This window comes from Neolamprologus brichardi, chromosome 4 (assembly GCF_056152115.1).
Source record: "Neolamprologus brichardi isolate AB-2024 chromosome 4, ASM5615211v1, whole genome shotgun sequence".
Classification (NCBI taxonomy): Eukaryota; Metazoa; Chordata; class Actinopteri; order Cichliformes; family Cichlidae; genus Neolamprologus; species Neolamprologus brichardi.
Genome location: NC_142107.1, coordinates 2,703,857 through 2,718,810, shown reverse-complemented (window position 1 = coordinate 2,718,810; position 14,954 = coordinate 2,703,857). Strand labels below are relative to the sequence as shown.

General features: G+C 42.3%; 2 protein-coding genes across 6 annotated transcripts in view; both read left to right on the top strand.

Moving 5' to 3' along the window:
- Window positions 1-357: 357 nt before the first annotated feature.
- On the top strand, window positions 358-8,589 carry LOC102792494 (dynein axonemal intermediate chain 2-like). Of its 3 annotated transcripts, none has more exons than XM_087839604.1 (6): window positions 358-411; window positions 1,916-2,024; window positions 2,136-2,319; window positions 4,484-4,645; window positions 5,787-5,908; window positions 8,447-8,589. In XM_087839604.1, exons 3-5 carry the CDS (start codon window positions 2,137-2,139, stop codon window positions 5,889-5,891), a joined length of 450 nt encoding a protein of 149 aa, XP_087695730.1. In that variant the 5' UTR covers window positions 358-411; window positions 1,916-2,024; window position 2,136; the 3' UTR covers window positions 5,892-5,908; window positions 8,447-8,589. The 3 variants fall into 3 exon arrangements, with proteins under 3 accessions (XP_087695730.1, XP_087695729.1, XP_087695731.1); XM_087839603.1 differs by having other exon boundaries at window positions 8,450-8,556; XM_087839605.1 differs by having other exon boundaries at window positions 1,916-2,038; window positions 8,450-8,556.
- Window positions 8,590-10,930: 2,341 nt separating this feature from the next.
- LOC102784177 (RNA binding protein fox-1 homolog 2-like) overlaps window positions 10,931-14,954 on the top strand; it is a 49,628-nt gene continuing 45,604 nt past the window's right edge. For 2 of the 3 annotated variants that reach the window (XM_087839601.1, XM_087839600.1), the window contains exon 1: window positions 10,931-11,996. In XM_087839601.1, the coding sequence (XP_087695727.1) occupies window positions 11,742-11,996 (255 nt within the window). In that variant the 5' untranslated portion in view covers window positions 10,931-11,741. The remainder of the gene's footprint in view (window positions 11,997-14,954) is intronic. The other variant, XM_087839599.1, reaches the window with a different exon arrangement.

The following is a 14,954-nucleotide window of genomic DNA, read 5'->3' as shown; positions in this document are numbered from 1 at the left end:
TCAACTCATTACTTCTTTTTCTCTGTCTTGCAACCCACCCACTCCCCCCCCCCCTCCACACACACTCACACACACAAATTTTAATTTAATCATGTTTCAAATTTAATTTCAATCTGCATGTATTTCAATATAAACTAATGGAAGTAAAACAGAATTTTAAAACAAAAAACCATAAAGAGAACTTAAAAGTATTCCAGCTGCCAATTTGTACAGAGAGAGAGAAAGTCTAGTGTATTTTCTCTCTCTCTCTGTCTCTCTGTCTCTCTCTCTCTCAGACATAGACACATTCAGACGCATGCGCGCTCACGCGTTATCATTTTATATCTCAAATTTCCGAGGACCTCCTGAACACCTCATCTTTTTTTTAACCCAACCGCCAACCGCCCTCATTCCACTTAGCTGACTACTGTGGTGAGTAAAAAACTCTCAGTGCTGTACTGTTTTATTTTTATGACCATAAAAATACAAGTTTTGACATGACAAGTCCTTTTAAAGTTAAACTGTTTTCAAAGAAAAAAGAGAGGAAAAAAAGAATAACCTTGTTTTTACCTTAGTAGTTTTATGAAAGATTACTGTTAGCTGCAGTGCTAACTTTAGCACTTTAAAATAGTCGCTCCCTTGATGTTCGCATGTGAGTGAAGTTGGCCCCCCACCTTCTTCAAATCCAACAAAAGTGGTATCAAACGTTTGTGCTAAGTTTGTGCTGCAAAAATTTTCGTTTGTGCTGCTATCATTTTAAAGATATTCAAGAAAATTTCTAGAGGTCATCAGAGGTCAACCAGCCCGCCCACATTAATGGAATCAAACAAAACTGGTGTCAATCAACTGTGCTACGTTTGTGCTGGTTTGTGCTACTAAAATTGTCGTTTATGCTGCCTCTTTTTTAAAGATATTAATGAAAATGTAAAGGTCAAAAGGTCAACCAGCACCCCCACGTTACCCAAATCAAAGAAAAATGATGTCAAACATTTGTGCTATGTTTGTGCTGGTTTGTGCTGCAAAAAATTTCGTTTGTGCTGCTATCATTTCAAAAATATTAATAAAATAATGTCCTGATGCGTGCTCAATCATCCAGGTAAGTAAATTCTAAAAGGTTGATTCTGTTCATCCACTGATTTTCAGTGGGAGAAAGTTTTGTCACTCATCCAAGGGACTTCTTCAGTCTCAGCTGACTGCAGGTTTCCCCAACCTTATAAACAGTACATTTGCACAGCGAAGGAAACTAGCACCACTGAATGAACAATGGGCTGGGGGGTTAGTTCCATGATTGTTAGTATGGAAATTCTTATGACCATTGATCAACGACTACTAATCAAAGACACAGATTCTTGAATGGCCATGAGTACCATTCACAGAGAGTTGGGGAATGGCTGCAATCACAGCATTGTCCAGACTTCCCGCCACCAGTGAGTGAATGAATAGTGGAATTGTAAAGCGCTTTCAGGATCTCGAAAAGCGTTATATAAATGCAATCCATTATTATTATTATTATTACCTGCACTTCCGTTCTGGTGTAGTGCAAAAACAAAATGAAGAAACAAACAACAACAAAACACCGCTCCACTTTAACCCTTTACTTTGGCAGAAATCATCTCTCATTATCCTATAATATAGGCTGCTGCATAATAATACGATTTTTGGAGGCTAATAGTAACGTGAAATAATAACTCCTCCAAAATGCATTAAAACAAAAGAGGCCTCTTTGAAAATGTAAGGAGCAGAAAGTACAAATATTTGTTTAAAAATGTATGGAGTAAGAGTAAAAAGTAGTGAGAAAAAACTACTCAAGTAAAATACAGATGTCTTTAAATTCTGCTAAGTGTGAAGAAATCGACCCAACACACACAATCTTTGCGTGCTCAGTGTGGCTTTTATTGAATACTCTGCAGCTGATACTCTTGTTTTCGGTACTCAGACGCAGGAAACGGGCACTCCTTAGCTGCTGCAACCAATCCACTCCTCCGGCTCCACCATTACTAAATACACAGAAGGGGAAGAAAGATCACACACCCCGGCCACATTAAGTAAGTTACTATAAGTAAGTACAGTAACAAAATATTTGTATTTCGTCACTTCCCACTTCTGTACTTAAGAGAATCAAGTACAGAGCAGGCTCTTCTGTGTTTTCATGGCAGCATGGAAAACACTTATGTTTACTCCAAGAACCGCTGCGAGTTTGGCCGTCAGTGTCAGTTTTCGGATTCGCCTGCTGAGCTGCTGGTGGACATCCACCCGGACCCAAGCCTGGCCCTCAACTTCATCCAGAAGAGCCACCGGGACGTGGCCACGCAGACAGGTGTGGAGATGTCAGAGCACGAGGTGAGCCTCACGCCCAAGAGATCATGGGATAATTATCAACTAAATTATCAAAATCAAATAATAAAATAATTATTACAGAAAACGTTAAAAACAAAATTGTATGAATCTGAAGGGTCTTGATGCATGCAGACTGAAATGACTTATGTCAGTCTGAAATTACCTGCCACTTAAGTAACTTATTACTTAAACTTCATTCCAAAAAGTTTGAATTAGAGCTGGGCGATAGAACGATAATGATATGTATTGCGAAATAACTTTTTCTCGATAGAAAAGTTAAACTATTGCGATAACCCTCATCTCGCTTGTCCTCTTAAAAAAAAAGAAAAGAAGAAGAACAGCCAATCCAAATTAACTAGCGCAGAGCCGAACCAATCACAGCCGCAGCGTCACGTCAGGTGACTTATTACGTACAGCACAAGTGCCAAACCGCACATGTGTATTGTTTGGGAAGCAGCCAGCCGCCGTGCCGCCCGGGTAATGGAGGAAATGAGTGTGCCGACTAGAGAAAAATCAACCGAGAGCGTGACCGAAGGTTACTGAAGGTTACCGAAGAGAAAACAGATGATGGTTCCAATGCCGGAGAGATTGTCGAACGGAAGAGCCATAGAAGTTCCGTAGCGTGAAGGTATTTCGGCTATTTCAAGTCTGACAAAAAACAGAGTAGTGCGCACTGTAAATTGTGCCGAAAGCAAGTCTGGAAATACGATAAATCGCTTTCTGACTGAAAGCGCTAATTCGTCATTCGGCTTTTGCCAGACTAAAGTAACTGTTAAAACTGTTTGAAAAGCTAAGCTATACAACAAGGAGAGATTGAGAATTTCCTTTTAGTTCTCAGTTTATTTGATATTGACAAAAGTTAGTCAATTTTGTCTGTTCTTCTGTAACACAAACTAAGATTTATTTTTAGAATTAATATTTTGTTTCTAAGTGGAATTGACAATTTGGTAGCCTGTTTCATTTGTTTTATTTTGAAACTTAAACGCTTGAGCGGCTGCCTTTTGTATAGTTTGCGATATTTGCCTTTATTTATCTGAAAAAGTCTCATGTTCCTTAAGTACATCTACCCTGTTAAATATTTAAATCAAAACAAGCTGCTGATTATTTCACATTTTACTTGTGAGCAACGGCACATTTAAATCTTACAAATATAGTCATTTGGCTTATATCGTGATATATATCGTTATCGCCTGAAATGAAAAAAACATATCGTGATATGGAAAAATCTTATATCTCCCAGCTCTAGTTTGAATAGAGATACAAGACTAGAATATGTGACCGTGATCTGCCAGAACTTCCCAGTCCCAGTTTCTTATGTGGGCCCTTGGGAGAATTAATTGCCTGCCCCATCATAGACTGTGAGCCTGAGGAGCCATGCTGATGGTTTTCTCTAATTTTTACTGCAGCGTTTCTTTGTAGTTTGTAGAAATGGAGATGTTTTATTTTTCTGAAGACATCTCAGGCTATTGATGAGTTTTAGAAATTATTTATGAGTTGTGGACACTGTCAGATCAGCCACCTTTACACAGAGAAATGTGAATACTCTAGCGTTATGGGTAGGGATAGCTCAGTAGGTAGAGTGGTGGCCCTATGATTGGAATGTTGGGGGTTCGAATCCACTGAACGGCTCCCCGAGGTACCCCTGAGCAAGGTGCTGTCTCTACGCACTGCTCTTTGGGTGCCCAGTGGCTTCCCACTCCTTCTCTGAGTGAATGGGTTAAATGCAGAGAGGGATTTTCCCTCGGGGATCAATACAGTATATGTTATTATCTTATTAGTATCGGGCTAGGAGAAATCAAGTTAGAAGCAGTCCATGCTTCTAACTGAGGACATAACTGAGTGTGACGCTCCTGCAGTAACTGATCAACTACACAGCTTGAACTGGATTGCCAAAAGGGTTGAAATTACATACATAGTAAAGAGACTGGTTCTTATATACAGAACATGCCTCATTCACCCATTCATAAAAGCAACTTTTCTGTGCTTTTTATCACACTCTGATGAATGCATCAGAACGCAATTCAGGGTTCAGTATCTTGCCCAAGGGATGCAGCCAAGGACTGAACCACCAACCTTCTGATTAGTGACCTGCTCTACCTCCTGAGTAACAGTACACTGCGTGAATTGCCTGTCTGTGTGAATCTCAGGTGCTACTTGTTGTTTTCAGGTGAACACAGAACTTCATGAGACAAGAAGCTGTGGAGTAAACCACGTGGAGGGGGGGTGGCCCAAGGACATCGACTCTGCTGACAAGAAACAAACAAGCCTTTTCAGGAATAAAGTGGAAAAGGACGAGAGCTATATCAACAGTGTTCTGCAGCTGTGCAGAGTAAGATCCAACTGAATCCACAGCAGTCCACCTAGTCTTACTGTGATGCATGCTGTCTGGTTGGAGTTTTGGGTTGATGCATGTTGGCGGGATGGTTGCTGGCTTTATGGATGGTTGGGTTAATGCAGGTTTGTTGGTTGGATTGATACTGAATGGATACATGTTGTTTATGGATGTTGTGTAGCCCAGGGTTACAAACAGATAAAAGTAGAAACCTTTTGTTAGAATTATTACACAAGTTGTTAATGCATTTAAGTTAAAACATTCAAAGCTAAAAGAGCAACACTGGTTACGCTGGTGAGGCTGCTTAGCTCTACACTTGCTGTAGCTGTGCCTCTGACGTAAGAGGAACATTGTTGCTGTTGAAGCAGAGAAGCAGGTGAAAGCGTAATGTGTCTTTTGTTAGTTAGTAGATCTGGAGACCTGAAGCTCTTACCTTGTAAATACACAGTGTTTGCACAAACAATTGCAGCTGCTTAAATGTTAAAGCTGTTCACTTGGTAAACAAATGTCAAAGATTACAGTTCTATGTGATTAGCTAACTGGTGCTGTCTAAACTCACACTCCTTTGTGTTGGTGTTTTGGTTTGGAAGTTGAGTTGTTGTTGTGAGTTGAAAGAAAATGAACAAGCATGCCTATTTGCACTGAGTTGTTTTAAAGTAGTGTTTTTGTTTACTACTGGTGTTATTAATTGGTATAATGAATAGAATATAGCGAGTTTGCTGCCTTAAAGGAGCAGTATGGATTAGATCTAAGAAACTAATTAATTTAGTTTCACAATTGGTAAGGGCCATATTACTATGTAACATAAAAAATGAATTTGATAGTTGTACAACACATTAGAAAAAAGAACTTCCATTTAAAATTTTCCGTTAGTCCTTAGTTCCTTAAGCAGCAATTTATGGATAATTGTTAGCATGTATGAACAATGGCTACCAGCCATGCTGAACCCACAGCACCATCCCTGGATGTTGCCTTGCACGGAGGGAGAATAAATAACAGACTGTGATACTTGCACTTCGATTAGTTGATTAGTAGTGTATGATGATAGCAATAAATCAACAAAAGGATCAATGAGTGCATTTCTGGCTCTGGTCACACCCCTCATTCTATGATGTCATTCTAATGGTATGTTGTCCAGGTCATGGAGGACGCCATCAGACTGAACAATGCTGTGGACATCCATCAGGAGTATTTCAAGGATGAGGAGAAAGTGGAGGAAATTCAGGAATCACCATCAGCCTAGATCATCAATGTCTTCAGGTATGGCTGACATGAAGGGTGTTTGGCATCATAGTCATTAATTAAAGCATTCTGTCCTCCTCGTTTATGACATGCGGATGATGGATAACCTGAAGCTTCTTGTTTTTTGCGCAGAACATTATGTACATATTGAGTTAATAAGCATCACTGTACCATGTCAACCAATCAAACAATTATATGGAAACATGGCATTTGGTTGTTTAGGAAGAGGGGGAAGTTTTAGGAGTGAGAGAGCGAGTAAGTGAAAGAAGAGAGAGCAAGTTTTGAGATGTGAGAGGTGTGTGACGTTTAGCGTGTATGGAGTCTATAGGTAGTTTGATGTCTTGTGTAGTTAGTGTGTAGTGTAGCTGTTGTTTTGTTTTGTGTGTCAGTTATACTTGTTAACTCAAAAGACACAACGTCGTACTCTCATTCACAGCGCTTTATTCGTTCCGCCATTTTACATACGAACAACAACAATACTTTTCGCGGGCCACAGTACTCTCGCGATAAAACAGAAAATAACAAGTTAACAATCTCCCTCTTTCTTTAAAAAAATAAAATAAAATAAAAGTATAAACACACCCCTGTAAACATTTGTATACATATATGTATATTATTTATATAAACAAAAAAACATTTCAAAAGTGCTTTGCTTTACTTAAAGCATATTATCATTGCACACAATAAACAATGGTGCATTTTAATGCAAAGACAACTTTGTAAACAAAGGATTACAGTATCCAGAGTCCTTCATCTAGCGCCTTTAGAAGCGTTAAAGGTGAAACTCCCTTTTTTGTCAGACAATCAGCAAGTTGGGATTTTGAATCTGACCAACAAACCTGTCTGATTTTCTTGGCTTGTATGAGCTCTTTAGTGCTGCTCATTTCTAGCCTCAGTCTCTTCTCTGTAACCTGCTTAGTAGATTTGAGTGCATCAAACAAGGAATGATTGTCAGTCACACAGATCAAAGGAAGAGCGTTCAGACCAGTGTTACCAGTTGTAAGCTCAGAAAAAAGTGTTGCCAGGAAGACAGCACTGTCTATTCCATCTGACATGGCAAGAGTTTCTCCTGCCAGTGTACTTCTGACCACGCGCCTGATTTTTTTAGACTGCCAGAAGAGAGGACAAAACGTTCCTCCTTTACCCATAAGGAGGATTAATGCCCCTCCTTGAGTACCGCCATCAGGAAGGTTGCCAAATGAAGCATCACTGAAAACAACCAATGCCAGATCCTCACTGTTACCCAAGTGCTGAAACTTAAGAGTCACTTTCTCTGCCTTAAGTTTACGGATAACTTTGTTCACTTCATGAATAGACTGTACAGTTGCATCTTTGATATTAGATCCAAGGCTACATGTGTCAAACATAACATCAGGCCTTGTTTGTTTGGCAACCCACAAAATCTGTCCTATTTTTGACCTGAGTTGCTCACGTTCTGTTTCACTTAAGGAAGCCTCCCTCTGTACAGCCCGTGCTGCTTGTAACTGAACCGGTTGTAGGTGTTCAATGTAAAGTTGTTGATGCACCTCTATTACATCATTAACTGTACAAATGTCCATACCAACATAAGAAAAGCTGTCATGTTCTTCACGGCCCACAAGGAAGGTAGATTTCAGTACAGGAATGATATGAGTTGCAAAGTGACTTGAACCAGCCCAAAGGAAATCATCAACGTGACATGCAAGCACTCCTGTAACCTCAGATTGTTCATTCTGCCAATAGAACACTGCAGGATGCAGTGTTGCTGATATATGATATATGTTCAGCTACTCTTGCACTTACAGTTGTGCCCTCTAAGGCAGGTGGCTTATCCATCAACACAGAAGGAAGGTTGGGGTTTTGGCCAAACACAAGTGTGGCACAAATAATTTGTGTACCTTCTTATTTAATGCAGAACACCTGATTGTTCTGTAAATAGCTTTAAATGCTTATATAAAAAGCCTTTACTGCATTTTTAGGTAAAAGATTTTCTATTTGCATTTCAAGTTATGAAGATATTTTGATAAAAATGTTTGTGGTGTTACAGTAAAAACGTAACTTTTTTCTACTGGTCTGACATTACCTCAAACTCTGACAGGCGATAATTTCCAGTTCAGGTTAAACCCAATCTCTCTGATTGGTCAAAGCAAGAGTCTGCCTATCTGAAATTGCTCTATTGATCACTGTTGTTTTTTTCAATGGTAAAGGGTAGGGCCACCTCTAGTTTAAATTGCTTTATCGCTGGATCGGGAGGAGGAGCCACAGCTCAGGGTTTGCTTCGTGAGTCAACGAGATTGTCATTTTTACCTACACTGGCCGATGTGTGAAGACGCACCTGACTCTCTTGGGGATTCTCACTCCAATACAATCACCTCACAATGTGTTGGAGCATGTGTAGACTGACTAATTCAGATTTTGTCATGGTCCGGAGGAGTTCTGGATTTTTCCAGCGTGCCGGTGGTCTCAAACATTCAGTGCCAGGATGTCGACTAACCCTCGTTAGTGAAGGCTTCACAGTCATAGAACCTCGTCATAGTTAAACTCTGTTTTTAATTCTGTTTTTCCCTCTGCTCTCAGCAGCCTGCTGGATGCCAGCTCTTCACCTCCATATTCCTGACCTCAGTCCGATGCCGGTCTGCTCGCAGCTTCTTTGTTCCACGCACCTGCCTCTCTGCCCAGCTTGCAACAGTTTTTGTGTTTTCGGACTAAAATAAAGTTTAACAAAATACTATACTGACTGAATAATTCTTAAAATCTTAGGTTTTTATTGCTTATAGAAACCAAAGAAAATTCTGCTCCAGTCATATGTGTAAAGGTAATAAAGTACAGCTGCCATGGGTTAAAAAAAGGATGAGGTGTTCAGGAGGTGCTTGGAAATTTGAGCGTCAGTTTGAACAGCAAGCTATACAATGACAACGGTGGTGTCTGAGTGTGTCTGTGTCTGAGAGAGAGAGACAGAGAGAAAAATATACTAGACTCACGAGTGTAAAAATTGGCGGCTGAAATACTTGAAATTCTGGCAAGCACTTCCAGAAGTTTTGGACGCCGGGTGATCATTTGAGCTGGAAGTGTTCCCACGCTGGAGACAGCCTCAACTGCCGCTCATAAGCCGTCACCAGCTGCAGCTGATTGTTTATTAGAGACAGGGATTAGAGCACAGATATGGAAACTCTTTATTCACAAACACTCGCACTGTGTGGGGAGAATCGAGAAGATCACCTTGGAAAGCCACAATGCTGAAGATTCACTGCTTTGTCTCGGAAGAGTCATGCGTTCGGGTCTGCTTCCTGAACCCACACCCTGACAGCGATACATGTTAACAAAGAATATGCTTCGATTCCCTGTAGTGAACAACAGTTGTAACTCTAAATTTGCTTTAACAAGTAGGTCTTTCTATAAGGCTTAATTCTCCAAAGTGTGGATAAAAGAAAAAGTATAAAAGATGAAAGTAATTCCTTGCTTGTATGTTTGCTTTTCAATCATGAACTGTGCTCCTTTCTGTGTGGTAGGAAATTTGTGATGGCAATTGGTCACGCTTCTCACACCTGACAAGCTTCCAGAAAGGTCAAAAGGTCAAAGGGAAAGTCCTGAGATCAAGGGTCACCATCAATCAAACTCACATTCTTGAGTGACATAATGTACCCACCTGTTTAAATGTTTAAATGCATTGAAATGCTGCCATGTGACTGGCTACGCAGGTACTCGTGTTAACAAACAGTTGAACAAATAATCTGCAAATAAACTATGCCTACTACTACCCTCAGCAAGTGACATCAATATAGAATAAATAGCAGTAGGCAGGATTCAGACAAAGTCAAACAAAAAACTCTTATCTGTTAAATGAGTAATGAATCCTCCTCCTGAAATGCCCTGTGACCTCTTAACCAGCTGGATTAAACACAGGTCAGAGGACATCAAAAGATCAAGAAGAATGATCTCAGTAAAGTGTCATTTCCCGTAACAGATATTTTGCTCTATTTTCCACAACCCATGAAGTCCGTGTTGGTAGTAATAGCTGAGTAATGGCTCCCTCTGCCTCTGATAGGAAACAGGCAGCAGGGAGGAGTGATGTGACCTCACTGCCGTCAATCACTGCAGGTTCAGTGGGTGGCAGGGAGACAGGTAGAGACAAGGGTGTCATTAGAGTGAGTCACAGAGATGAAGGGAAACACACACACATAAACATACAATACCTCCATCATGACACACATTTAGACACAGACAGCTGAGCAGAAAGTGACTGTGATCATCTGTTTTAAGGCAGTCAGGTGAGGTGAGGATTTATGGCTCAAGTATTTTTATTTATTTTTTCTGTTGGTTGGTCACTGTAAACATTTCCTCACATCAGCAACTGTATTTGATAAGTGTTACTTTTTGTATGAATTATATAACATCAAAAGCCCGGTAGTCAGGATGAAAGCGGTTTCCGTTCGGACGCTTTGTGACTGAAGACCCACAAGGGGGTGCAACAACATTAAGAAACAAGACTGTGCTGTGAAGCGTTGCTTAAAAACCGAAAGTGGAAATGGGCTCCTTTGATTGATTGATTTGTTTAATCCTCTCCCCCCCCCCTTTTATTTAAGTACTTTAGGCCTTTGGCTATTAGCTGCGTGTTTTCATTTATGTGGTTAAGCAGGTTTCCCTTTTGCAAATATTGGAGGCGTATTTTGCTACAAAACTGTTACAATGGGAGTAGCTGACTCCCAATAAAAATAACTAAATAACTAACTAACTAACTAAATAAATAAAAATAATAATAATCATGTGTTGTTCAAAAGCAAAATGTGGCTTTTGTGTTTTTGAGATATTTCATTAATATTTATATATTTTACTATTATTCATTTTTATTATTATTATTTATTTTCTGCTTAGCATTTTAGGTAATTTTTGGCGCAAAAAATAATAATTTTTTGGGCATCGTCACGACCTGTAAAAAAGTGCAATTTTCGTATTAACTGGGAAAAAATAAATAAATAACTGAGGGTTGAGGAGGAGGGAGCTGTGAGGTGGTGGGATCAGGAGGGAAAAAAGGAGGAGAAGGAGACCGAAGAAAGGCAGACCTCAGACCAGCCCGCCTTACCTCACACCCCACTGTCCGCGAGCCCGGTGTTCACGGGCAAATCTGACCGCAGATCAGCGCACTCGGGCTCCCTCCACACTACGAGTTACACCAACTGGGACTGAGACCAGAGGAAATCGTGTTCGTCGGTAGCCAAGGTACGCACGCCAAGACTCATCCACAGCAGACCGAGGCGAGGGAACGGACAAGAAGGGAGAGAATTCAAGGGGAAAGCTGGTAGGAACCACAGAGGAGTTCACTGCAAAAGAAAAAACCCCCACACGTTTAGGGGCGAGAGGAGAGGGTGACTGGCTGGCCCCGCAGAAGGAGTAGTATTACACGAAGCTAATTTCCAACATTTTCTATTCTTGGCAGCGAGAGTGTGCTCTCCGAGCCACATTTATAAAGAGAGCTAGCGGAATGTAATGCTAGCAGGCTAGCCGATGTTAGCTAGCTAATTAGCTTGTCAGGCATCCGAGAGTCGGACGTGTGATCTTTATTAAAATAGGACACTGTCGTCGTTTTTCTTTTTTCAGGGGGAAAAAGGAAAGAGAGGGACAACTGTACTTAATGTGCTTTGTGTTGCATTCTGCCATGGTTTTAAAGGGGTGTCTCGCATAGCTAAGGCTAAGTTAGACAATAAACAGTGCAAGCTTGTGTATATTGATGAAAATCCGTTCAATATTATCTGTCTGGGAAAAGCCAAATCCATTGTGAATATCGAGCCGTGGACAAACCCAAAGGAGAAGGCAAAGGTAACAAAAGAAAAGAAAAAGCCAAAGAGACTTTTGACTGGTGACTGTCTCCCGTCCAATGTTAATGTCGACCGACGTTGCATCTATTATGCTACCCGTTAGTCGGGGAATAATGGACCGGGAAAGGGACATTGATACAGCAGCCGGACCCCATGCAAACGCGGCCGGGGGTCCAGCCGTGGTCCGAGGGATGAAGAGAGGAGATCCGGAGCCCGACGCTCAGACTGCCGCTGCCCTCACTGACTTGTCCGGGGCGGAGTGCAAAAGACCAAGGATAGACGGGACCGGGAGTGTTGTCGGTGACATTGGCCAGGTATGAATGCAGTGTAAACACAAAAGATATGTTTCTCACATCTGTGTCTTTTTTGTTTCCATCTGTTACAAATGCTGCTCACTGAACTCAGTATCATCCGCCCTCCTTTTCCTTCTTCGCTGTTTATTCTGTTTGTTTCTAAGCATCAGCTAGGAAGGATGATGTTTTTGACAGCCCCCCCTCCACGCGCGCATTTTCCCCTCTTGATAATCATGCATCGTTGCAACAGCAAATCCTTTAATTATAACAAGCGAAACGCAGGAAAAGTGTCTCAGTAGTAAACGCGTTGCTTGCTGTGATTATCGAGGCTTGCTGTTTGTTCCTCTTGGTGCTGCTCTTACCAAACCAGACAAAGGTAATATGATCCAGGCTCCATTGCTATGACAGTCCCAGACACCACGGCAAAGATCAGAGCCATTCATCATGCCTGCCTCACAGAAGGTAAACCAGTGCTTTGTCACATGTTGCGAGGGATTTTGTATTTTTATACTTATGTGGATGAAATTACTTTGAACTGTGCGGATAATTTGTCAGTGAGTCTTCAGAAATCCTGACACACACATGCAGGGCATTTAATGGCTCCGTGCCCCCCCATGATTGTCGCTAGGTGTTAAAAGAGAGAGGCAGACAAGGATTGGGGGAGGGGTCACCACAGAGAAAGACAAAGAACAGAGCCTTTTTTTTTTTAGCTTGAAGGAGCGAAGGGTCTCTGGGGGCCCCTCCTTAACACGGGTCTTCCCTTGCTTTTATGACTCGACTGCTGAGACAGCAAAGCATCAGCGACCGTTCCTGCCTCCCCGGACCAACCTGTGTACGTTACAGTAAACTAGAGAACTGCCGAGGCGCAGGGTGCACCTCTCACTTGTTCTGCCTGGATCTCTTGCTATTTATTTCTCTCCTGCAAACACACAGCACGCATCATTCCTACACCTACACACACATGCTTTGAAGTGCCCCTGTAATGCAATAGTACAAGAGAAAAATTTCAGCTGACGTCTGGTGGTTTTTTTTTTTTGTTTGTTTTTTTTAAAGACCAGGGAAACTGCTCTAACGGTAGTCGAAGGGCAGGCGGACACGACTTGAGGTCGTCTGCAGGTAATTGAATCCTGGGGAAACTGGTAAAATGCTTCAATGGGCTGTGCAGCTGACCCGCTGCAAAGACAGAAAGGTCCAAGTGTGATGCTGTGATGCTCAGTGAGCCTCACAGAGGATGGATGTTGATGATGGGAAAAGGTTATAGCCCGCTGGCAAAGATGATGTGACAATGAGCAGGGCGGCATGTGGTGGATTCTCGCTGCCCATCGGTTGTATTGATTGTTGGGGTCGGGGTGGGGTCGTGTAAATGGAATAAAAGGGAGGATGAGGCTACAGCAAGAGAAAGAGAGTGCGCCGAAGGTTGCACGTGGAGGATAAAGAGGGGAAAGCGAGGCTCGTGGTTTAATTGGGCACAGTGTGCGAGTGGATTAGAGGAGAGAGAAAGAGGTGTGACTGGGGACTGATAGATGGGTAGATGTGGGGATTTTGGGGTGGGGGCGGGGAGGTGGGATAAAGGAGACTGAGGGCAGAGTGAAAATGAGAGCCGTTAGTTTGCATCCATCAGGCGGCATGATAAAGTATGCGAGGGAAGTGATGGATGGCAGGCATGACACCATCAGTTGTGGGAGAGATAAGCATGAGGACAGGGCCTGAATGATGATAATCAGCTCAGTGACACTTTATGCAAAGGATAAATAAATCGGAAAATGACATTGAGGGGATGTATCGAGTAGCTCTCGGGCGCTGCATGGCTGCTCGCGATGGAGATGATGACTCCAGTGGATGTTCCTTGAACTAAATGCACCCAGCAATTACTGTAGGGCTCCCGCAGTGAGCTCGAGCTGGTATACTTCTGACCTTCCAGGCTGACTGTAAATCAGGACTGTAATAATAAACGAGAGTGTAGCCTCCCCTCTTTTGTTGTTGCTGCTCTCCTCCCCCGCTCCACCTCATACAAACTGCACCCCTTCCCACCCCCACCCTTATCTGTCCTCTGATTTGTCCCCCTCCTGCCTCCCCGCAGGCATATTTCCAGATTGCTAATTGACTCCTGGTTCACAGGCTTTCAGCGTGCCACTGAGGCAAGCACCCCCCCCCCCCCCCGGATTCACTCTTTCCTCTGTGCCGCCCCATCTATCTCCCCCACTGCCATCTTTGATAATGTCTTCATTTCTCAGCCCGTCTCCCATCACTCAAATCGGTGGAATATCCATTTCTTTTTCCCAGCTGTGTTGTCTTATTTTCCTCTCTCCTTTTTCCACCCTTTCCCCTCCTCTTCATCTCCCCCTATGCGATCTTTCTTTGTATGTTTGGTACGCTCTGTTGGTCTTATTGATGCTTCCCCTTGAGGCAGCACTGTTGTCTGCGCTGAGGTAGTGGGAGTACAGTATCCAACTCTCCCTCTTTCCGCGTTTCTCGGAGAGCCGATTTGTCCTATCGTTGGCAGTAAAGAGGCTTTGTGTCGCGCTAACGAGATCAAAGCTCATTTAGGAGAGGGCATTAACCAGAGCGATCGCTTTAATGGGGCCAGGATGGAGTTGGGGTGGGGGGTGTGGGTGGTATGTATGAACAGATCACTGAAAAAGATTATCACCGATAGCGCACGTTGTTTTTTTTGTTTTTTTCTCATAGTGTTCACCACAAGCAGCATCCATAGCACTGAGAATCATTACTTCTCGTGGAACAAGTGAAGTTAAAGTTTAGTCTGCTGAGCAGCTTCAGAACTTATTGTGCTGCGAACATGAGAGCTGATGGTTGCCTGAGAAAAGAGACGTTAAAGAATACCCCTGCAGCCCAGACAAGAAAGTACAAGAAAGTAAATTGCAACAAGAACTTTAAAGTCTCATGAACCTTGGATATCACACCAATATTACATGTACCCACCGTAATTGCACCTCCTTTTTTCCCCTTAGGCCCTCAAAG